This window comes from Somniosus microcephalus, chromosome 24 (genome assembly GCF_052327205.1).
Source record: "Somniosus microcephalus isolate GS21.2 chromosome 24, FLI_Smic_1.0, whole genome shotgun sequence".
Classification (NCBI taxonomy): Eukaryota; Metazoa; Chordata; class Chondrichthyes; order Squaliformes; family Somniosidae; genus Somniosus; species Somniosus microcephalus.
The window spans coordinates 13662233-13685499 of record NC_141010.1 but is presented as its reverse complement, the minus strand read 5'-3'; the positions used below and the strand labels follow the sequence as shown (position 1 = coordinate 13685499).

Below are 23267 nucleotides of genomic sequence, written 5' to 3'. Positions count from 1 at the left end.
CCTTCGTCAGAAGTGGAAAAAGTTGGAGATGTAACAGATTTTAAGCAAGTGTAGGGGCAGGGAAAGGGGGAGAGGGGAGGAAAGAAAGTTACATGAAGGTTAAAGTCCTTTAAATTTAAAATAAGCTTAAAGCACCATAGATAACATTGTGACTTAATGAAGCCCATAATGCAATTCAAGATAGAGCAGAGTTCAATTTTTCTGGAGCAGGCAAACCAGAAGAGGCAAATGCTGGCCATTTTCTGGCAGCTACAACTACATTACAGGAAACAAACAAATAAGTGACACTATTCTTGGATCAATTCATTTTGAAGGTTCCCTGACAATCTCTTCCAATCACACAATTTCTCCCATTCCTTATCTGTGGGATTAAATTTTTTTTTAATTAATTATACCTCCAGACCTTCAATCACTTCAATCACAGTGTGAAGAGACTCTTTTGAGTTCCTTTTTTTAGCACGAGAACACAAAGAGAAACGACACCAGAGGGAACACTAGGACTGTATGGGTTTCCAGATGTAAAAACCACATCTCAAAACTAGCTCTTCTCTGAAAGCCTTGATACTTGCTCAGACTACATGGGAATAGACTTTCTGCCATTGATAATTAGTGGGCAGAAAATGTAATCCATTCTTCCTAAGTCAATATGGTTAGCTCCTATTTCAGTTAATGAATCAGTTAAATATGGACTGATGTTGTAGCACATGAGGCATAGAGTTGTCCATGAAATAACGTAGAATTGCACAGAGTCTACAGCAGAGAAACAGGCCATTCGGCCCAGCTGGTCTGTGCCGGTGTTTACGCTCAACACGAGCCTCCTCCCACCCCTCTTCATCTAACAGAAGGAGTATGAAGGATATTAGACATACAGGAAACTCTTTGGTATCCGGCACCGACGGGACCGGCGTGTTGCTGGTTGATCAAAAATTCCAGATGACGGAGAAGGTTATCTACCGAGGCTATTTTTAACAAAGAGAAATAAAAAAATCAAGAAATGTGCAGTATACAGTACAGGAAACTCTCTTTTAACCGGCACCTAAATAACCGGAAACCTCTGTTAACCGGCAAAATTCAGGAGTAGGTTCAGGTAAGTTTTACTTCATATTAGTGGCAGTTCCTGGATCTGTGGCTGTGTAACTGGGGTTCGTGTACTTGTTGCTAAGCAACAGGGATGCTTGGTCTGTGACCGGAGTTTCTGCACATGTTGCTAAGCAACAGGGAAGCCTGGATTTGTTGCTGTGTACGGAGCTCTCGTACCTTTTAGCTATACCTCTCTGTAATCCAGACTTTTTGATAAACCGGCACCACGCCGGTCCCGTTGGTGCCGGATAATAAAGAGTTTCCTGTAATTGGGTACTCACCTACAGAATGTTGTGTTAAATGGATGGTGGAAGATGCTTAGTTAAGTACAATACTGCCAGTTGAGGGTAATGCAATGCAATGACTACCAGCAGCGTGGGAGACACACAGTACCCCTGTAAAATGGTGGATCAGAAGAGACTACCGGCAGCGCGGGAGAGTCAGACTCCTGTTACAGGGGTATTGAGGTGTTCCGACTTCCGACAGCGCCAAGAAGCCGAGTAGTGGCAGTTTGGAGAACTACCCCCACTGACTAACTCGGCCACCGTGGGAGACTCGGACTTGGACTCGGACACATTGCCGGTTATTGAGGTGTTGTTTTCGGAGTGAGAATTTTGCCGGTTAATAGAGAATTCTGGATATTTAGGTGCCGTTTAAACGAGAGTATCCTGTAATTGATGGGAGTTGTTACCAAGAGTGAGGTCGGATAATAAATTATTGGTAAGACTTTGTGTACATGTATATAAATAGCTTGGATTCAATATTTGAAAAAGGAACCAAATCCAGTTTGTGACAAAGAATATTGGAAGCCTTCTCCACGTGTTTCTGAGAAATGGCTCTATAAAGAGTGTTCTCACAAGCCCAACTAATTTTGAGTGAACGGTAATGCAATCCCCCTACTTTTGACAAGTATAACAAGCTCATCAAAATGTTACCATGAGCATTGATCAAGAGGATAGGCTAGTTGGGCCGAATGGCCTGTTTTTCTGCTACTGTGTGTAACTCTATGTTATTTCATGGACTACTCTATGCTTCATGTACTAAAACTGATAGTTGAGTCCAGGACTCATTCAGTTTATAACGTAAGTAGTGGAAATACAGAGCCCTTCTTCATTTTCAGCTTACTTCCCCACACAGTTTCCCCATTTTCCACTGAATTTGTCAAAAGATGGAAACAATTATTTTCAGATTCTAAATGAGATACTGAAAAACACATAATGTAATGAAGAATCTTCTCATCCTTAAGCCTTATTACCCACATTTACTACACCAGCAAATTGCTAGAGATTAAAAAAAAATTAATGGACGTATCCAAGTTCTATCTAAGATTACTCTGAGATTAAATGGTCCAGGGAATATTCTCCTTTGATGCAAGAAGGCAATTCAAATAAGGAAAGCAGTTTGTTTCAGATCCCAGGATGAAATGTGGCTTAATCTATATCGATCACACTTCAAAGCATAGAAAAGCTAGATGTAATGTAAAGATTTGCTCACAGTTTTTCAAATATATTCAAGGTGGCATTGGGCCAGACCCTGAGGAAGTGCGGTGTGTGCTCACCATCAAAGCTCTTTAGCTTAATGCATTTGTACAAACTCCTGGCTCTGCGACTTTAACAAAGTCATTAACCTGCTTCAAATGGTCAATTACTACATTAAATTGCGCAGACACTCATTTTTTGAATGATTTGTTCTTAGGACGTGGGCAATGTTAGCAAGGCCATATTTATTGCCCATCTCTAGTCGCCCTAAGAAGGTAGCGGTGGGTCTTTTCCTTGAACTGTTACAGTCCTGCGGTCATAGTGCTCCCACAATTGGGTTAGGGAGGAAATTCCAGAATACTGACCTAGCGATGATGAAGGAATGGCAATATATTCCCAAGTCAGAAATGGTGTGTCTTGGAGGGGAATTTGGAGGTGCTGGTGTTCCCATGACACTACTGCTCTTACGTAAACACCAAAAGTAGCACACTGGGTATCTATAGGTTTATTCATGATTCATTGAACCACATGCAGTGGCGGCAATGTAAATTTTCTTCGGACTGGAAAACTATTTGGAGCAGTGCCTGAGGCTTTACTGCGAAATACCAGATTTCTACAGTTTTACATTTTTAATTAATTATCAGTATCCATTGCTCACTAATGATTATGAGCGTGGAATTCAGCTTTCCATTGGATGTGTGAGAGAGATAATGGGGGAAAAATTCAGTTGTTTGCGCCTCCCGTTAGCGCCTTAAGAGGGCGCTAATGGGGAGCAAAGCAACTAGCGCCCAGGCGCGGCGATGTTTGCGCTGCTCGCGAACTTAACTAGACATTTTGCGGCGGTGCGAAACACTACTGCCACGATCTCCTGTGCCGGCAGATCGTGACGTCAGTCGAGTGCGCAACGCCCCAGTAGCGCCCCGGACCGGATATTGAGTGGCGCCCCCTGCCTTACCGCCTGCCGCTAGCAACGACAGGTTGAGGGGAGCGTTTTGCAGTCGGGAAGGGACTAGGGGAGTGCTATTTAAAGGCGACCACTTCCTGACTTTTTTTGTTGGTGACATTTTTGCACCACGCATTCTGAGAGAGAGAGAGACTTCTGGAGAGATTCAACGCTGTGTGAAGGAGTTTTGGGTACTGAGCAGCACTTTGCAGGTTCATTTTGATTTGCCCTTCCTTGTATCGATTTAGAAGAGACTGTGGGGGCTGCACTCTGAGCTCTTTCCCTGGGCCTCTCCATTGTTCTTTCCAGCAGATTTGATGTACAGGTCTCTCCAGGCCGAGATTCAAGGCTGCAATGAACAGGGTGTGGATGGAGAACAAATTCAACCCTCCCCTTTAAGATAAAACAGAAAATGCTGGAGAAACTCAACAGGTCAAGCAGCATCTGTGAAGGGAGAAACAGAGTTAACGTTTCAGGTCGATGACCTTTCGTCAGACCTCCCCTTTAAGAACTGGCCAGCGCCAGTGTGTCTGTGTTGCATTGCGGACCGACATCACATGAGCTTCGCCAGCGCTCTGAGGTCGCGCTCACTCCTCGGCCTTTGCGCCATAAGACAGGTGTGAAGCGCCTGATTTTTAGCGCTCCAATCACCTCCAGGGGCGATAAAAGCCAAGTTTGCCGTTGGAGGTGATAATTAGCGCCAGGCGCTAAACTTTGCGCACGGCCGATAATGGTGCCCCAAACGGGGCGATACTGAAATTTTCCCCCAATGAATACTAGATCTTATTTCACTTCTAGTGGGAATGCTCACTGAGCCTGACCAATGCAAAAGGAGGTTTTCCAGGCTGTTTACTAGAGTGGCCAATCAGAAAACAGTTGCAGCAATTCTGCTGAACTAACTAAATATCCACTTACCCGGTATAAATAGCACACTGTGGGTCTTTCCAGAGAGTGAGAGGACACAGCAATATTCAATCCAATTTTTTCCCCACTGTTTAGTGTCCCACAAGCTCAGATTCTAATATCTGAGGAAACACTTGAGCTTGGTCACATTTTTGATGATAAAATTTCCATCTGAGTTTTGTCCATGAACTCAGAAACTCTCTCTGCAGACCAGAGCCACAAAAGATTCAAAGACCTGATGAGGCCGGGCAAGGTAGCACACCAGCCAGTCTGCCTAGTCTTCCTTGGGCACCACAGGCATCAACACACTGTTCACTCTCTAAAATTAATAGCTAAACAAATAACCCTACATAGTGCACTCTGGTTAAACGAGGCATTAACGCGAGATCTTACAGTATATATTAGCATCTCCCCAACAACAATTACTTGTATTCATAATGGTAGAACCCCTTCCTCCACTTTAACAACATGATGCCAGCAGATCTATCACACCAGCTGTCCAATGCCACCTAAGAGACAGTCCACAACTGTCAGCCTGATTCACTCAATCTTGTTACAGGAGAAACATATACAATTCCTGTGCGAGACAGGCACCAGCACAGCATTTCTGACTTCAGGGACATCACACCCTTTGGAGCAGGCCATGGAGCTGTTGGGAAGGCATTCTGCTCTAGCCACAGAAGATGCTGGGATCCATGGGGCTGTGACAGGCACCAGGTGATTCACTGAACACAAGGGGATCAGAGGAATGGGGAGTGAGTGAGGATGTGCCACCTTCACAGTAGAGGCTGAGGAGAAGGTTGTTCATGGTGGGATCTCATTGGTATTCACCGGAAAAGGATATTCAACGAACATCACAGGCGGGGGCTCTGAGGTTAGTTTTTGATGATGTACGGCAACTGACAGGTGCTTGTTTATTAAAAAGAGACCAATGAAGCATAAAGGCAGTCCTCAAGAAAGAACTGCATAATCAGAATTCTGCTTCCTGCATGGCCGTTGAACTTCTACTAGCCCCTTGCCATCTTCCACCTCTTCTTCCTCATGTGCCATTGCTTGTGGCTGCTCACTTTTCCATAAACATGCACATGTCCCTTTTGACAGCTATGTTGAGAAGCATGTAACACATGACTACCATTCTGTCAGCTCTCTCTGGGAACAATGTAGAGCAACCCAGTGTTCTCCGAACTTTGGGACCATTGATTGAGTGTGTCAAATGTTTGCTCAGTGGCGTTCCTGCCTCTTGTGTTTTTGTATGCTCTTTTCTGGCAGTGCAGGGTGTCAAGAGCCACATTTGGAGTAGATAATCCCCATATTTCCAAGGGAATAACCATCCCATTTGTCGCCACTTTTGGAGTAAGTGGAGAGCCAATGGCCTAGAAATTCAGTGCCCTTAGCACCGATTTTGCGGCGCTAGAGGGCCTAGCGCTGCAATTGGCGCCGGTTCCTAAATTGCCTGGGGCCCTTCCGCGGCGGTAGACCGGTAGCGCTGCGCCGGCACCGATGACGTCATCGGTGTGCGCAGTGTCCCGGTTGCCGTGGTGACCCGGCCCCAAGCCGAAATTCAGTTGCGGCCGCCTCGCCAGTGGCAGCCGCAACTAAGGCCTAGAAATTGGGTTTTGGCGCAGCGACGGCTTTAGCGCCGGAAGTTAGTGCCGGAGCTAAGTCGCGCTGGGCGGGCCAAAAATTCACTACTTCTGCGCCCAAACGGCTGCCGGCGCTGCTGAAAGCTGTTAGCGCCTGAAAACTGGCGCTATGCGCTGAATTTCGGCGCTATTCCGGCGCTGCGGCGCCCGCTGCGGTGCGGCAGCTTCAGGAAGTGCAGGCCTCCTCCTTCCCTTAAGGAGGAGCTGCCTGCACCCGGCCGCGGCCCGCGATAATCTTTTTAAAAATGAGCCCGGCACCTCGGACAAGTGCCGGGCTTGCTTCTGTTCCGGGGGGGGGGGGGGAAGTCCGGGGAGGGAGCTGCGGCCAGGCGGGCGGCGGGAAAGCGGCCGGCCGCCGCGGGGCCTTTAATGCGCCGGCGCAACGTTCTGTAAGGCACCTCTGCCAGAACGTTGCTTGCGGCTGCCACGGGCGAGGCGGCCGCAACTCAATTTCCAAGTTCGGGCGGGTTACCATGGCAACCGAGACGCTGCGCACACCGATGACGTCATCGGTGCCGGCGCAGCGCTACCGGCCTAACGCCGATTTAGGGCCCCTGTCAATTTCAAAACTGGCCATAACTTCGCCGCTAGGCCCTCTAGCGCCTCAAAAGCGGCGCTAAGGCCAGTGAATTTCTAGGCCTAAGACTCCGGCAAACGAGTGTTGCCGGAGTCTGCGCCGGCGCTTTAAGGAGGCGCGGCGGCCGGCCGCTTTCCCGCCGGCCGCCTGCCCGCAGCTCCCTCCCCGGACTTCTCCGCCCCCCCCCCCCCGGAACAGATGCAAGCCCGGCACTTGTCCGAGGTGCCGGGCTCATTTTTGCAGAGAGTTGCGCGGGCCGCGGCCGGATGCAGGCAGCTCCTCCTTAACGGAAGGAGGAGGCCTGCACTTCCCGAGCCTGCCGCACCGCAGCGGGCGCCGCAGCGCCGGAATAGCGCCGCAATGCGGTGCGTTGCGCCAGTTTTCAGGCGCTAAAACCCTTCAGTAGCGCCGGCAGTCGTTTGGGCGCGGCGCTACTGAATTTTTGGCGCGCGCAAAGGGACTTAGCGCCGGCGCTAACTTCCGGCGCTAAAGCCCTGGCGCAGCGCAAACTCAATTTCTAGGCCAATGATTTCCTTCTAGGATACTCCTTCAACATTGTGTATTCATATCCATAGTGATTTCATGCTGGTTGCAGACCATTTGGATGTTCATAAATTGGTATATTTTCTGTTACTAAATGCCATGGGATGTCCCACAGGTGCTTGAATGGCCACACTGGTGCAGTCAATGGCACAATGTACCCTGGAGATGCCACATCATTTGAAAAAAATGCCAGCCTCTTCTGCTGCAGCTGCATACTGGCTCTGATTTTAATATATTCACCAATGAGTCGACACAGGGCACCTGGATTTCTTCACCCAGAGAGTGGCGAACCTGTGGAATTCTCTACCACACAAGGCAGTTGAGGCCAACTCATTAAATATATTCAAGAAGGAGTTAGATATATTTCTTAAGGCTAAAGGGATCAAGGGATATGGGGAGAAAGCAGGGACAGGGTACTGAATTTGAATGATCAGCCATGATCTCATTAAATGGCAGAACAGGCTTGAGGGACCGAATGGCCTACTCCTGCACCTATCTTCTATGTTTCTATGTTTCGCTGATAAGGCCGCAGTGGACAGCAAACCAAGTGATCTTTGCCACGTCTCTTGGCATTGACTGAAAGAAACCTGTGGCAAAAGACTGGATCTCATTGTTACTTTTTACATTGTGACTGACAACATGATGTTGATGCTGTTCCTCGGTTGTAGGGCCAGTTCCAGAAGATAGTACAATTCATCTGTGGCCTCTTTCCTAAGACATACCCTCCTCACACATTTCTCCTGTGCGATGGCAAGGGAGGCCTGTACCCAAAGAGATGAACTCCAATTTGTTTTCTGGAATGAGTTGAACTTCCAATATAATAAAAATGAAAGATATACACGTTTTACTTGTATCTTTCCTGTTACTGTTAGGTGTAGCATTTCAGAACTAGATCATTGAAACACCCATGTCTGAATTTCCAGAAATGGATTTAGTTTGAACAGTTCTATGCATTACTTCAATGTAATAACTCACAAAAATAGGTAAATGTTAATGTATTAAATAACTGGGCAATTATTACAGCAGTGTGTTAAAAGAGTCAGATTCATTGCCTGAGGACAGAAAAGACAGATATTATTTGATGTTATTTTCACCAAACAGTATTACTGTATAGATGGGAAGCTCTCTTGAATAACTTATATTCAAGAGTGGTGAGAGTGTGCAACTCGCTACTACAGGGAGTGGTTGAGGCGAATAGTATAGATGCATTTAAGGGAAGGCTAGATAAGCATATGAGCCAGAAGGGAATAGAGGGTTGTGCTGATAGTGTTCAATGAGGAAGGATGGGAGGAGGCTCGAGTGGAGCATAAACACCGGCATGGACTGGTTGGGCAGAATGGCCTGTTTCTGTGCTGTATATTCTATGTATATTCATTCGCAGGGTTTCAAAATTCCAAACAGGGAATGTTGTAATGGCTTAGGAAATTAAACAAATGTTAATACTGTGAGCTATGATCGGGTGGATACTACTGGCCTCCCCCTTATTGTGACAGTGCTGGATTCCAGAAGAAAAGGCTGTGGTTAGGGGTAAGTGATTTGGTGTGGCATGACATCCCACGACCAATCCTGTGAATTTCTACGCTTATTGGGTGTAGCGTGATTTCTTGCCTGAACATCACATCCTTGCATAAAAAAGCCCCAGTGGCAGTGAACGTGCTGCTTCCTGAATGCTATCTCAGTAATATCCAATCATTTGCCCCAGCTATAAGGTAGAACATTATTGTTGAAAGACCTAACCTGACAGATAGGCAACTTGTAGGACTACTTATATTTTGGTATATAATTGGACTGTGAATTCGGATATCTTTGTCTTTCACTTCTAATTCAACAGCTCAGCCCTCTCTTCCTCTTTGGCTGCCTCTGTGTTATAAAGGTACACTTATGGTTACCTGGTTTAGTGGCTCATACATTCTGCCTGTTCATATCTTTGGAATTTACTGTGCATGAGACAGAAGTATTTATTTGAATTAATTTGCCTTGTGCAGCTGTGAGCAGAGTGCGGCCCGTTGATACAGGCCTAATTTTGTATTTTGCTCTGTTTGTTTCTGGCATGGTAGGTAGAACTGTCAACAGTTGTCAAATCTTAGGTGTGAGAATCTCAAGAACCATCTGCATATGCCTCGAAGCACAATTCTGTGGCCAAAATCTTCCCATATGGAGCACAAAGAATCCTCCTGAACATACGTCAAAGGTTTTTATAACACAGAATCAAAAAGAAAAGAAAGAACTTGCATTTATATAGTGCCTTTTATATCCTCAGGATGACCCAAAGTGCTTCACAGCCAATGAAGTGTATGTCGGAGAACGTGGCAAACAAATTGTGCACAGCAAAGTCCCACAAACAGCAATGAGATGAATGACCAGATAATCTGCTTTGGTGATGGTGGTTGAGGAATGAATGTTGTCCAGGACACTGAGAGAACATCCCTGCTCTTCTTCAAAAAAGCGCACTGGGATCTTTTAGATCTACCTGAACTGGTAGGCGGGGCCATAGCTTAACAACTCATCTAAAAGGTGGCACCTCAGGCATACAGCACTCTCCAGTACTGCGCTGGTGTCAGCTTGGGTAATGTGCTGAAGTTCAACTGAGACTTGAACCCACAGCCCTCTGACTCAGAGGTGAAGGCACAGCTACTGAACACAATCGATGGTATTATTTCCAAAAGTCCATCAGGACATTCACATTTTGACCCTCTTTCTATTAAAACCATCCCACTTACACTGAAGACGGTTTTAATGTCAAAAAGGATGAAAACATGGCAAAATAATGTGGCTGCTGCAAGCATGAGTGACCCAAGGCCTCCTGCAACCTCTTTACAGGAGTGAGGTTTTAGCGTCACTCACTTGCACAGAATGGCCCAAAATCACCGGGCAAGTCATTGGAGCAACATTTTCGAGCAAAATAGAGGAGGTGCAGTTATCTTGGAGTGAAGCAGGGCAAATATAATTATCTTGGAGCAAGGCAATGCAGGTGGTAGAATTTTGTATCAAGTGGAGTTTTTTTTTTGAGGTGGGCTTGGGAGCCAGGTGTTGTGGAGGTGGGAATAAATAGTCTTGGTGCTGGAAAGGATTTGGAATTTGTAGTTCATGTTCAAACAGGACATCAAGGTAGCATGACATCAGATTCACCTTCAGTAAGGAATGGGGCCTAGGATGCGTAGTTTTTGGTGGGATCCAAACAAGATGGTTTTGGTCTTGCCAATGTTAAGTCGGAGAAAGTTATGGCTCATCCACGATGTCAGAAAAACAGTCCCATCGCATCATGGTAATCAAGGAGTGAAGGATAGTGGCAGGAAATTAGACCTGGGTGTTGTTAGTGCACACATGGATGTATGCCGACAGATGATGTGACAAAGGCAGAGCATGTGATCGAGGAACAGGAGGAGACCGACGGTGGAACTCTGGAGGACTGCCTAGGTGACTGTGCGGGAGCGGTAGGAGAGCCACTGCAAGAGATTTACTGGCTGTGCTGGGACAGATTGTAGTGGAACCAAGGGCAGTGCCCCACACGTGGACCATGGAGGGGAGGCAGTAGAACAGAATGGAGTGGTCAACTGTTGAGTTCTGTGGGAATGAAAGGGAGGATAATGCCCTATGTTCACAGTCAAAAAGATTGTCATTGATGACTTTGATCAAGGCGAGTTTGGTGCATTGGGAAGCCAGGCTAAGGGGATTTGAACAGGAAATGATGGCAGAGGCAAGCATGGAGCTGGGGGACAACATCACATTCAAAACCTTAGAGGGATGAAATGTAATATAAAAATGCAAGGTCTGTCTTTAGAGGGTTGGTCTGTGAGGCCCCGAGGACCCAATTACATACAAGAGGCATGAAACTACCAAACAATTCCCTTGTTATTTCCTCCCATGAAGCATGTGATAATGTGTTGTTGTCCTTCTTCTTCATTTCCCTTTACTGGGAAGTCAAACAAAGGTTGATCATGGTTCCATTATACCGCCACTGCTCATTTTAACACATAAGTATATTGAATTGCTATGTGATTCTTGCACCTGCTGTTAAACCTAGATTGGATCATTGCTAAAAAATTATGACACTGTGGGTTAAGTTCCAAATTGCATTTCTGAACCTTGCCTACACAAAAAATTGACAAAGAGAATAAAATCACAAATTTCTGCAAATGCACAGTACATCAGCAATACAGGATACAGTTAGAGACCCTTGGTCAGAATCAATGTCAGCATCCTTAATACTCAAAGATGCCCGACGTGAACCTGAGGGACGGATTGCACTGCCTGCTATAACTAGCAATCTCTCTTGCTGCGCGCACGGCATCTATAGATGAGCAATCCCATTACCATCTCCTTTTGCTTTGTACTACCATCCCTTTTGTCTTTTAATCTCTCCTGCCTTCCACCCTATCACAGACCTTCCCTTTTGTTCTTTCCTCCCCTTCCTCCTTTCCCTGCCCCTGCACTTGCTTAAAATCTGTTACGTCTCCAACTTTTTCTAGTTCTGACGAAAGGACATTGACCTGAAATGTTAACTCTGTTTCTCTCTCCACAGATGCTACCTGACCTGCTGAGTGTTTCCAGCATTTTCTGTTTTTATGATAGATGAGCAATCTTCTTCTTCTTTCGTATGGTAGTAGCAAAGCAAATCAAATGTGAATATCTAAGTCAGATATCCAGGCCAAAGGTATAACAGCGTGAATATCTTGTAGGCTGCCTGCAAATTTCCTCTGAGGGCAGTGCGCAATGATGTGCTTCAGGGTCTGATTAGGAGCTCCACAGTCGCATGATGGGGATGATTTAACCTTCCATCTAAGGAGAAGGTGGCAGCATCTACCATAACAGGTTCTGATGGTTGTCCACTGCGAGGAAGGTTTGATCCTTCAGGTTGTACGGTGGGGTCCTCTATAAGGAATCCATTCCGTATGTCACAGTTTTCCAAACATTTTGTCAATGATCATCAAGGCTGAGGGGAGATCGCTGAAGGGCTTCAGTGACGGTCCAAAATGGCCTTCTAGATTTGAGACATGTTGGTGGTAGGTTGTTCAAGTCGGCCTGGATCGGCATGTCTTTTGCTGGGGTAGCGGTTGTATTCACTGGAGACTGCATATTCGTGGCGTAGGTGTGGTGGTGCGATGTTTGCAAGCACGGGCAGCCAAGTTGTTGGTGTCGATAAAAGCGTAGCAGTGATAATTCTCATAGTAGAATTCAGCTGGACATCAAAGGATTTGACATGCGGATTTGATAGTCATGCCGGAGAGCAGTACTCCGCTGTAGAGTACACCAGGGCCAGATGCACAATGAAGCCTTTGGGCAAAGTGCAAACTACAACTCCCGCCATGCATCACGCCAGCGTCACGTGTCACGTGAGGGTGGGAACGGTCCACTTGCCTGTCAATAAAGAAAGACTTGCATTTATATAGCGCCTTTCATGACCACCGAGGATAAAGCACAAAGCGCTTTACAATTAAGTACTTTTGAAATATAGTCACTGTTGTAATGTGGGAAACGCGGCAGCCAATTTGCGCACAGCAAACTCCCACAAACAGCAATTTGATACTGACCAAATAATCAGTTTTAGTGATGTTGATTGAGGGATAAATATTGGCCAGGACACCGCGGATGTCGCCTGATCTTCTTCGAAAAAGTGCCAAGGGATCTTTTACCTCCACCTGAGAGAGCAGACGATGGGCCTCGGTTTAACATCTCATCTGAAAGACGGCACCTCCGACAGTGCAGCACTCTCTCAGCACTGAAATAAAAACAGAAAATGCTGGAAATACTCAGCAGGTCAGGCAGTATCTGTGGAGAGAGAAACAGAGTAAACCTTTCAGATCGATGACCCTTCATCAGGACTGGAAAAAGCTGGAGATGTATCGGATTTTTAAGCAAGTGCAGGGGCAGGGAAAGTGGGGAGGGGAGGAAAGAACAAAAGGGAAGGCCTGTGATAGGCTGGAAGGCAGGAGAGATTAAAAGACAAAAGGGACGATGGCGTAAAGCAAAAAGAGATGGTAATGAGACAAGTTAAGAAACAAATGATGAGGTGTAAATGGCAATCAACAGCTGCCATGTGGAAAAAAATAGGGGCAGAGGTTATGGCCTGAAATTGTTGATTTCGAAGTTGTGCCCAGAAGGTTGTAAAAGTGCCTAATTGAAAGCTGAGCTGCTGTCAGTTGTATCAGCTGTGGCTCAGTGGGTAGCACACTTAAGGTTGTGGGTTCAAATCCCACTCCAGCGGCTTGAGCACATAAAGCTAGGCTGACATTCCAGTGCAGTGCTGAGGGAGTGCTGCACTGTTGGAGGTGCTGTCTTTAGGATGAGTTATTAAACTGAGGCACTGTCTGCCCTCTCAGGTGGATGTAAAAGATCCTATAGCACTATTTTGAAGAAGAGCAGGGGAGTTATCTCCAGTGCCCTGGCCAATATTTATTCCTCAATCAACATCACTAAAACTGATTATCACATTGCTGTTTATGGGAGCTTGCTGTGTGTAAATTGGCTGCTGCGTTTCCCACATTACAACAGTGACTACACTTCTAAAAGTACTTCATTGGCTGTAAAGTGCTTTGGGACGTCCGGTGAAGGTGAGAGGCACTATATAAATGCAAGTCTTTCTTTTTTATTCCTCAAGCACTGTACTGGAGTTTTGTGCTCTGACAGTCCCGGGAGTGGGACTCGAACTCACAACCTCCATGAGTCAGAGACAGCGCTACTCAGACTGAGCCACTGGCTGACGATGATTGCGGTCACGTGTTCAGCGCGCCTGTTTCGCCAGGATTCGGGGGGGGAGGGCCCAGTTCACGTCAATCATAGGCGCCGTCGCAACGCGGGTCACGCGACCCGCTGCGCGTGACGAGGGGTGGGCGGAGCCGGGAGCGGAGCGAGGCGAGTGAGTGAGGGAGGAAAACAAACGTCGGCAAAATGGCTGACAAATTCGCTCGCTTCAATGAGGACCGGGATTTTCAGGTAAAGGGAAAATGGAGGCTGTCGTGGGCTAACGAGGAGGAAAGGCCAGGTCGTGTGGCTGTCTTGTGGGGGGGCGCTGGGTGGAGATGAGCCCCTTTTTTTCCTTCGGGGATCGTGCCTGGCGTCGCTCACTGCTGCCTCCTCCTCCTCTCTCTGCAGTGCAGAGGCCTTGCAGTCAGCCCGGGCGGCCAGGCAATGCCCTGAACCACCGTCACCCCCCCCCGCCTCCCACCCAGCCACCAGCTCATTTCAATCGCGTTTTCAGCTCCAGAGTGCGTACCTGAAATAGTCCCCCCTCCCCAAGAGGGAGACGAAAATCCCTAGCAGTTTTCTTTTTATTTTAAAAATAAAAGGAGGGGGTGGTGGCTTGTGGCTTGTGGCTGATTTGCTGTCCCTTGCCATCATTGTGCAACATATTCAGAAGGGATGGGCTTCCATCAGCAAACCTGCAAGAGAGTTTGCTTCTGGGCTAACCTTTGCTTTTCCTGGCAGCAATCTCTGATCTGCAGAAGGGTATCATTTTGTAAATAGGATAGGGTGAAAAGCAGCCGTTCCGAGGATCTGTCTAAGAAGATTTATACGGCCACCTATTGCTATTTCTAATTATATTTAAAATATTTTTTTATTGGGAACTGAGTGAATTTTGCTGACTGTCGCATAACACTACCAGGACAAAGTTTTTTTTTGGGGTCCTGACAGTATCTTACTGACGATGTAATTCTGTGACGTGCAGAGCTACTCCCTGTGGATCTCCTTGATGTGAATATGTCGCTGAAGTCAGCTTCCTTTCTCTATTGTATGTAGGAGGGTGGTAAAAGGCTAGAGTGCAATTCATTCAAAATGACCATGTTATAGTTCTGTGTGAAGTTACATTTTTATTTTCAGTTTTAGAACAAGAATTGCAAGAGGTTTTTTTTTGTGGTAGCTTACTGTAATGTTCTCCAGCTCTGGGCCGGGGAGCGGAAATATGTTGGAGCTGTGGGCATTTCCATAACTGCTATCTGCTGATCTGTGATTAGGCACTGCAGGATTTGATGGGGGAGGGGAGAGAAAAATGAAAATAAAAATTGAATAGCATAATTTTTCTTTCAGTGGGTTAAATGCCTAGCTTGTGTGTCTTTTTCCATTTGTTAGCCCAGGTAAAAGCCACCTAAATTTGCCTGTCTGAGGCAACCAAATTTGAATAACAATCTAATACAGTAACACCTTGTATTTGTATAGACATTAATGTAGAAACATGTTCCAAGGTGCTTCACATGCAAGTTATTATTTCATTTAAAAAAAATCTTGGATTTCAGTTTGGGACTTTGACAGGGAGTCGGCGGTCAGGTAAATTGGATTGGATCCATATGGCTCAGTATAGTGTACTAATATGGTGCCTCTTTCCATTTAAATAATCTGAGTTGTGCCTTGAAGTATCTTGGGAAGGGAGTAAAAAGTTTGAAACCTGAGCTTGTAGAAGCATTTCTTTGCCCCTTGCACAAACATAAATATATTTTTGGATATTGAACTTACTGCAAATTGTCATCAACCTGTTTCTGCAATTGTCACCATTGATGAACACTAGGAATAGGAGGATAATAAAATGACAGGATGACATGGGCATGCTCATTTGTACACTTGCTCTCGATGGACTTGCGCTTGTAGATGGTGCAAAAAACATCAAACGGATTAAACCGATCATTCACTGCTGATCCAAGGTGCTGCTAGGCATAATTCAAGCAGAGGATTGTCTTACAGCTTCTTATCGCCATTAGTTGTAACAGACAAAATAGAGACTTTTTTATACAAAGAACGTGCCCATTCTTAGTGCAATAAAATTAAGAGTTGTAAAAAAAAAAACACTTATTGAAGGGTTTGGGGAAATTGTGATGTACCCAGAGTCCCTAAACACTGCAGTGTGGCATTGCATGTGTTCAGTTTTACAGTACAGAGTAGCCCTCGAAGATGGTGTTCACACTTGATTTTTTTTAATATGCTTTTAACATCCTTTTTGTTCGGTGGGAGGTAAAAAAGTGGATTTTAAATCATACAAATCCAATAGCTTTACAGTGTTAGTTTGGAGTCCAAAGCTCACTAGATAGTTCTGTTGTTTATTTTCTGTCTTAGAAGGTTGCACTATATAGCAAGACACTCTATTGGGCAGACTGATAACTGTTGAATTTCCCTTGGCCATTACATGGTTCCTTCTCCATTGTAGAGTTGAGTGGGATGGTCCTCCACTGGTTTCACTTTTACCTATCGAGTTGTAGCCAGAGAATCTGCAATGGCTTCTCTTTTGCCCCCACACCATTACCTATGGAGTCCTCCAAGGATCTATTTCTGGCTCCCTCCTATTTCTAATTTCCTACATTACAACAGTGACTACATGTCAAAAGTACTTAATTGGTTGTAAAGCGCTTTGGGACGTTCTGAGGTCATGAAAGACGCTATATAAATGCAAGTCTTTTTTATGATGCCTCTTGGTGATATTCGAAGACATAACGTCAGGTTCCGCATGTATGCTGATGACACCCAGGTCTACCTCACCGCCGCCTCTATTGACCCCTCCATCGCTGCTGTGTTGCCAGACTGCTTGTCTGACATCCAGTCCTGGATTCCTCCAAGTAAACATTGGGAAGACTGAAACCATTGTCTTTTGGCCACATCGCAAACTCCGTTCCCTAGCGCCGATGCCATTCCCATTCCTGCCCACTACCTCAAGCTGAATCAGACTGTTTACAACCTCGGTGTCCTGTTTGACCCGGAGCTGAGTTTCCGACCCCATATCCTCTCCATCACAAAGACTGCCTACTTCCACTTCCGTAAAATTGTCCGTCTCCGACCCTGCCTCAGCCCATTTAAGAACATAAGAATTTGGAGCAGGAGTAGGCCATACGGCCCTTCAAGCCTGCTCCGCCATTCAATAAGATCATGACTGATCTTCGACGATTTACTTACCTGCCTGATCTCCGTATCCCTTGACTTCCCGAGAGTCCAAAAATCTATCGATCTCAGCCTTGAATATACTCAACAATTCAGCATCCACAACCCATTGGGGTAGAGAATTCCAAAGATTCACAACCCTCTGAGTGAAGAAATTCCTCCTCATCTCAGTCTTAAATGGCCGACCCCTTATCCTGAGACTCTGCCCCCTAGTTCTAGACTCTCCAGCCAGGGGAAACAACCTCTCGGCATCTACCCTGTCAATCCCCCTCAGTATCTTATATTTGCTGCTGAACCCCTCATCCACACTTTTGTTACCTCCAGACTCGACTGCCCCAATGATCTCCTGGCCCATCTCTCGCCCTCCATAAACTTGAGCTCATCCAAAACCCTGCTGCCCGTTTCCTAACTCGCACCAAGTCCTGTTCACCCATCAGCCTTGTGCTCTCTGACCTATCGGCTCATCCAAAACCCTGCTGCCCGTTTCCTAACTCGCACCAAGTCCCGTTCACCCATCAGCCTTGTGCTCTCTGACCTATTGGCTCATCCAAAACCCTGCTGCCTGTTTCCTAACTCGCACCAAGTCCCGTTCACCCATCAGCCTTGTGCTCTCTGACCTATTGGCTCCTGGTCCACCAACACCTTGATTTTAAAGCTCTCTTCCTTGTGTTCACATCCCTCCCTGGTCTCACCCCTCTCTACCTCTGTAACCTCCTACAGCCCTCAGAGTATTCCCCCAACTCTGGCTGCTTGTGCATTCCCCACTTCCTACCATTGACGGCCTTGCCTTCAGCCGTCTAAGCCCTAAGCTTTGGAATACCCCTCCTTAAACCACTCCACACCTCTCTCCACCTTGAAAACGCTCCTTAAAAATACCTCTGAACAAGCTTTTAATCACCTGTCCTAATATCTCCTCCTTTGGCTCGGTTGAAAGTTTTGTCTGATTCTGCTCCTGTGAAGCGCCTTGGGATGTTTTACTACATCACTGAGCCATCAAGGGATTTATATAGCCTTTTCTCTTACTGTTAGTTATTGTCATTGTGCTTTGTTCATAAAGGTCAGCTATCCAAAACTCTGCTACTCCTATCCTATCCTGCACCAAGTTCTGCTCCCCCATCACCCCTGTCTTTGCTGACCTACATTGCCCCCAGTACCTCTCATTTAAAATTCTTATCCTCACGTTTAAATGACATCAGGGCTTCGTTCTCCTGATCTCTGTAACTTCCTCCACTCCCACCATTCCTCGGACTCTGGCCTCGTGCACCCCCACTATTGCTTTCAGTTGTCTAGGCCCCGATAATTTAGTATTACCTCTCTAAACCCCTTTACCTTTCTACCTTCTCTTTTAAGACTGTCCTTAAAATCCACATTGAATCATAGAATGGTTACAGCACAGAAGGAGGCCATTTGGCCCGTTGAGCCCACGCCGGCAAAATCTCTGATCACCCCTCCTAATATCTCCTACGTTATCTCGATATTCATTTTTGTCTGATTATGCCTCTGCCATGTTTTTCCAAATTAAAGGCACTCCATAAATGCAAGTTGTTTGCGTTGTTTATATTGAAGGAAAGAAGCTTCTTAGCGTACTTTAACGCTTCAAGTACTGAAGTGGAACTTCTTGGGGTTTTACCCAAGGCTGTTCTAACCCAGAAGTATTCTTTAGTTTTGTGGATTCTATAATTCTGTGCATTCAGTATTACAAACTTTTCCCCCAGATGTTATTTGAAAAATAGAGGTGTACTGTGAAAATGAACCCTTTAAGTGCTTAGTGGGCTAAACTGTACTTAAGATTTCCTCTGCCTTACGTGGTGGATCATTAGTGGCTTCCAACTGATGTTTGGTTCCTTTAAAATCAAGGTGATGGTGGACCAGGAGCCGATAGGTCAGAGAGCACAAGGCTGATGGGTGAACGGGACTTGGTGCAAGTTAGGATATGGGCAAGAGTCAAATATAATTTTTAACTCAAGACCACAGGCTAGGTTTAGATGACAAGGCCCTTTGGTTCAATTGACCTCTTTATTTCCAGAATACCAACTCTACTGTCTTTCCATTACAGGTTTTTAACATGCACTTTAACAAGCAGATGGAGGTTAGTTTAATGTCTTATCTGAAGGGTACACCTCGGGCAAAGCAGCATTCCTTTAACTGCTGTATGGATTGGCGTTGCAGTTGGATGTTAAGATGGCGGGGAGGGAACGCATGAACTACAGTGCAAAGGTCGTAATACTTTCTTATGGGCGATTGGAGGCCAGGTTTGTCTGGGAAAAGTGGATTTTGCCAATCACATATTGAGCGACATTGTTTTAACTGAAATAAAAATATGACCATTACTAGAAAAAGTTGCGCTAAAGAATTTCACATTTTCTGCAGCGTTCAATGTGGCAGCTTTAGAGTTAAGTTCTAGACAGTATTGTTCTTGGCTATTTCGGGACCTGAGCATACTGGAAACTCCCTTATAGGGTAACGTCATTCCTTTAACCTAGTGCCTGCAGTTCCTGAACTTGCAATATGTCGAAGTTTTGTTTTAAGAAAACAATGCAATTTATAAAGGATTTTGGTTGTGTTGGATTATAAAATTCAGTGTATAGAATTCTTTATAAACAGAACTACAGATTCTGTCACATGATGTATGTTTTCAGTCCTGGGAAGGCAGTGCTCCAATGGGGACTCTATTTGTCGCTCAGAGCTCGTCATTTTAATTGTAGGTCTGTTGGAGCTCAGTATACACTGTGAAACCCATTCTTTTGTCATATTTGTAATTTTTGGTACTGTGCAAATGGAGAGCTATACACCTGCATGTGTTACAGTGCACTATTGTGGGCCATGAGTGGAAAGTGGAACCTGCTCCACGCATCTACAAGATAGTTAGAGCAGGTGCAAAATTTGACGGCAGGTCATGGAAAAATGTGGATCTTTGCTTCTGGGATTAGAGGTGGGACACTTTTTGTGTTCTCCATGAGAATACAATGCAGCTTTCTACAATACTTAGTGAGGTTAACATGCCTTCTAAATCCCACTAATAACGGTTCATTTGGTAATGAGTACCAGAGCATATAATAAACACTGCATAAATACCAAATGATAGTGAGTGAGTTAAAGGCTACAACTTGGTCTTCAGTGAGTATTCATCAACTGCACTTCACTCTGTTCATAAATGTCATTTGAGCTCCTTGATTGAAATACCATCTAGTAACTCGCTCCCAGGTATCAGTTGCATTATTACATAGCTACCTATGTGCTGTGGGTGTCTGATGTACTTGATGTATTGTGTTTTATAATCAGTCTGACTTAGCAAGTGTATCATCTGTCCCTTTGGATTACATAATTAAACACACCAATGGGGTGTCTCTTGCCATGGAACTTGAAATCGTTGCAGCTGGGCTTTATACAACCTGACTGGGACTCCAATTCTAACCAGTTTTCTTCCACTAGTTAAGAGTAGATGGAACCATCTGCACTCTAACATTTGACTGAATTCTTGCTCTGTTTTGAGGGTCTGGAATGTCCAAGGAGTCCCATGCGCACTTAGTGACTCAATTTGTCACTATGTTGGAGTTATACCAAAGTGGTGTGAGACTATCCACTCTAGGGAGTCTTGCACTCCTTCTCTCTGGAGCCAGGTTGGAGTCTGTCTTTAGATTAACACTACAGCTTTTCGCTGAGTTACGTTGGGGTCTCACTCTGGATTTACAGGGTCACATTGACTCTGGTAGCATTCTCGCCTCTAATTCAAGCTCACTCTAGGATTTCAGCACTTAATCTAGGCTGACTTCATTGCTGGGGTGCTGCATTGTTGTCCTTCGGGTGAGACGTTAAGCTGAGGCTCCATCCGCTTGTTCCAGCTGGATATGAAAAGACCCTATGGCACTTTCTGAAGAAGAGCAGAAAGTTCTGATGTTTTGGCCAACATTGCTTCCCTCAATTAACACCATAAAAACAGATTAACTGGTTGCTTATCTTATTTGCTGTTCCTGGGACCTTGCCTGGGAAATTTGTTGCTGCAATTGCCTACAAAACAACAGTGAACCGCACTTTGATTGTAAAGTGCTTTGGAACATTGAGGATATGAAAGATGCTATATATGTGCAAATTCTTTCCCTTTCTCACACTACAGTCTTGCTCTCAAGTCAGGTTGGGGTCCAACTCCAGATTTATAGTGCACTCTAAATTTGCTGTGGTATGCAGCATTATGACAAATGCAATGGAAGAACAAGGGTGTATCTCACGATAAGTGTGTTAGATCTTTTGCTTATGCTACGCACTGAATTCAGCATTTCAAATCTAAATGACCACGTTAACTTGATATATGCAAGTATAACATTTTGGAATGGTTAAACACACTAAATTTCACACTGCTAGTCCCAAAGTACCCTCCTAATTCTCTTTCCTCCTATCTTAAATATGGAACTATAATTCAACAGGCATTGGCAGCTCCCCAGTGCCTCACCAAGTGGCCATTCCTTCTATTTTTTAGTGTTGGCGGATTATTTGATCATGGAGTTAGATTCTAATGTCACATGATGCAGCAATACCTGTGCATTTCAGCAGAAACACTGGGTGGAACCCTGGCTGTTTTTTCCCCCTCTTTAATTCTTCATTCCCCCCCACCCCTAGCCTGAGGGCAGTTGTAGCCCCAGCTGAGGGCAGTTGTAGCCCCAGTTGGCGGACAGGTGCGAACAGCTAACTGAATACAGATGGGGATTGAACCAGAAATCTTCTGGCGTGTTTAGCTTGATCTTCACCCATTGGGCCATTAGAAAAGTTAAAATTGAGGTTTTTCATTAAAAAAAATGGATTTGATTGCCGATGCTTTGAGAGCATCCTGTGCACTGCGACCTTGATTTGTCAGTAAAATAAGGCCATTCTCCAATGGTGCTTTGAATTTAGCATTTAATTAAATGGGGGGAAAAAATGGACCTGCTCAGTTAATAATTTCGGTCTACAGCTGCTTGTATTTTCTGAGGAGAAATTTGATTTTCAGGTTACAGACAATCTAATTGGAAGTTCACCATCTGTTCACTTGAGTGGGAGTGTAGGGGCTTTCATCTTAACTTGCTATTTTGCAGAATCTGCCACATACCATTATATGTGCTTGTATCCACTGCTGCATCCAAGTGAATCATTTCTGAAAGTTGAGTCCTTTTAATAGGGAACTAGTTTTGCTCGCGTAAAGCTAATGTATTATCAGAATTAAAGTTCAAAATGAAAATGCCAGCTGTTTACAGAAGTTTCTTGGGGTGGAGTGTTTCCTGATTGGTATTTTGAAATAGTTTGTATTCAGTGAAGTTTATCACTAACATGATCTTATTGAGGGAAGGGCTCCAGGGAAATACATTGTGGGTGTTTGTAAAGAAAAAGCTGCATGACATGTCATGGTATAGGTAAAATTGTATTTTTCCATTATTTTTGTTCAATATGTCAAATATTGGGAACTTTGACAACTATATTTTTGATTACAAATTGTCATGTTTACATGTTGCAAATGTGCATTTTCTAGTTTAGAGACCAATCTCGAAAATACCATTCATAGCCCCATTTCGGAAGCAAATTTCAACATTTCCTGTTGAGCAGTTCTGTTCTGCTCTGAAGAGTGGAGGATGGGAAAATAAATGAGCAGCATACTAAGCAATTAGTTTCAAGCTTACCATTGGGATTATAGCACTTTCAGTCTGCAGTTATTGCACTGAATGGCTGAGTTCACCACCAGAAGAAACTGAAGTCTTGGTGAAAGTGATGTTTTCCAAATGTGATTTACTTGCCACTGACTGAATGTGTTTGTACTACCAAGGTGCTCTCATTTTAAGAATGCTGCATTGTTAGCGTAATTTGAACCACCCACCAATGAAAAGTTCAGCTTCTGATCAAAATAATTTGCACCCCAAGTAAAGTTGCCTCAGCATTGCCATTGGTTTTGTTACGGTAGCGGTCCTCAAATTTTTCTGTATGGGGAGGGGGGGATCTCTGCAAATATTAACATGCTCCCATGACCCCTGATGTAACCTGTGGAAAAACAGATAGCCAAAGGAAAATGGCTGTCATTTTTCAATAATGTACAGTTACAAAAATAATGTGCTATTGAATCAAAGTACAGAAAAAATGCACAAATCTGATGACAGCTCTCTGGCTTTGCAGATCCCCAGGTGCATCTTCTTGACCCCCCCCTAAGGTCTAGGGATCCTAGTTTGAAAAACCTATATGATACGGATCTGCTGGCTTAATATTCCTCATTAAGTAAAATGTTT

The 23267-nt window shown here is 45.0% G+C and overlaps 1 protein-coding gene across 2 annotated transcripts in view; it reads left to right on the top strand.

Moving 5' to 3' along the window:
* Window positions 1-14001: 14001 nt before the first annotated feature.
* The window catches only part of gpatch8 (G patch domain containing 8), a 150224-nt gene continuing 140958 nt past the window's right edge, over window positions 14002-23267 (top strand). Inside the window, exons 1-2 of one of the 2 annotated variants that reach the window (XM_085966231.1) lie at window positions 14002-14100; window positions 19082-19114. In XM_085966231.1, coding sequence (XP_085822357.1) covers window positions 14056-14100; window positions 19082-19114 — 78 coding nt within the window. In that variant the 5' untranslated portion in view covers window positions 14002-14055. The remainder of the gene's footprint in view (window positions 14101-19081; window positions 19115-23267) is intronic. The other variant, XM_085966243.1, reaches the window with a different exon arrangement.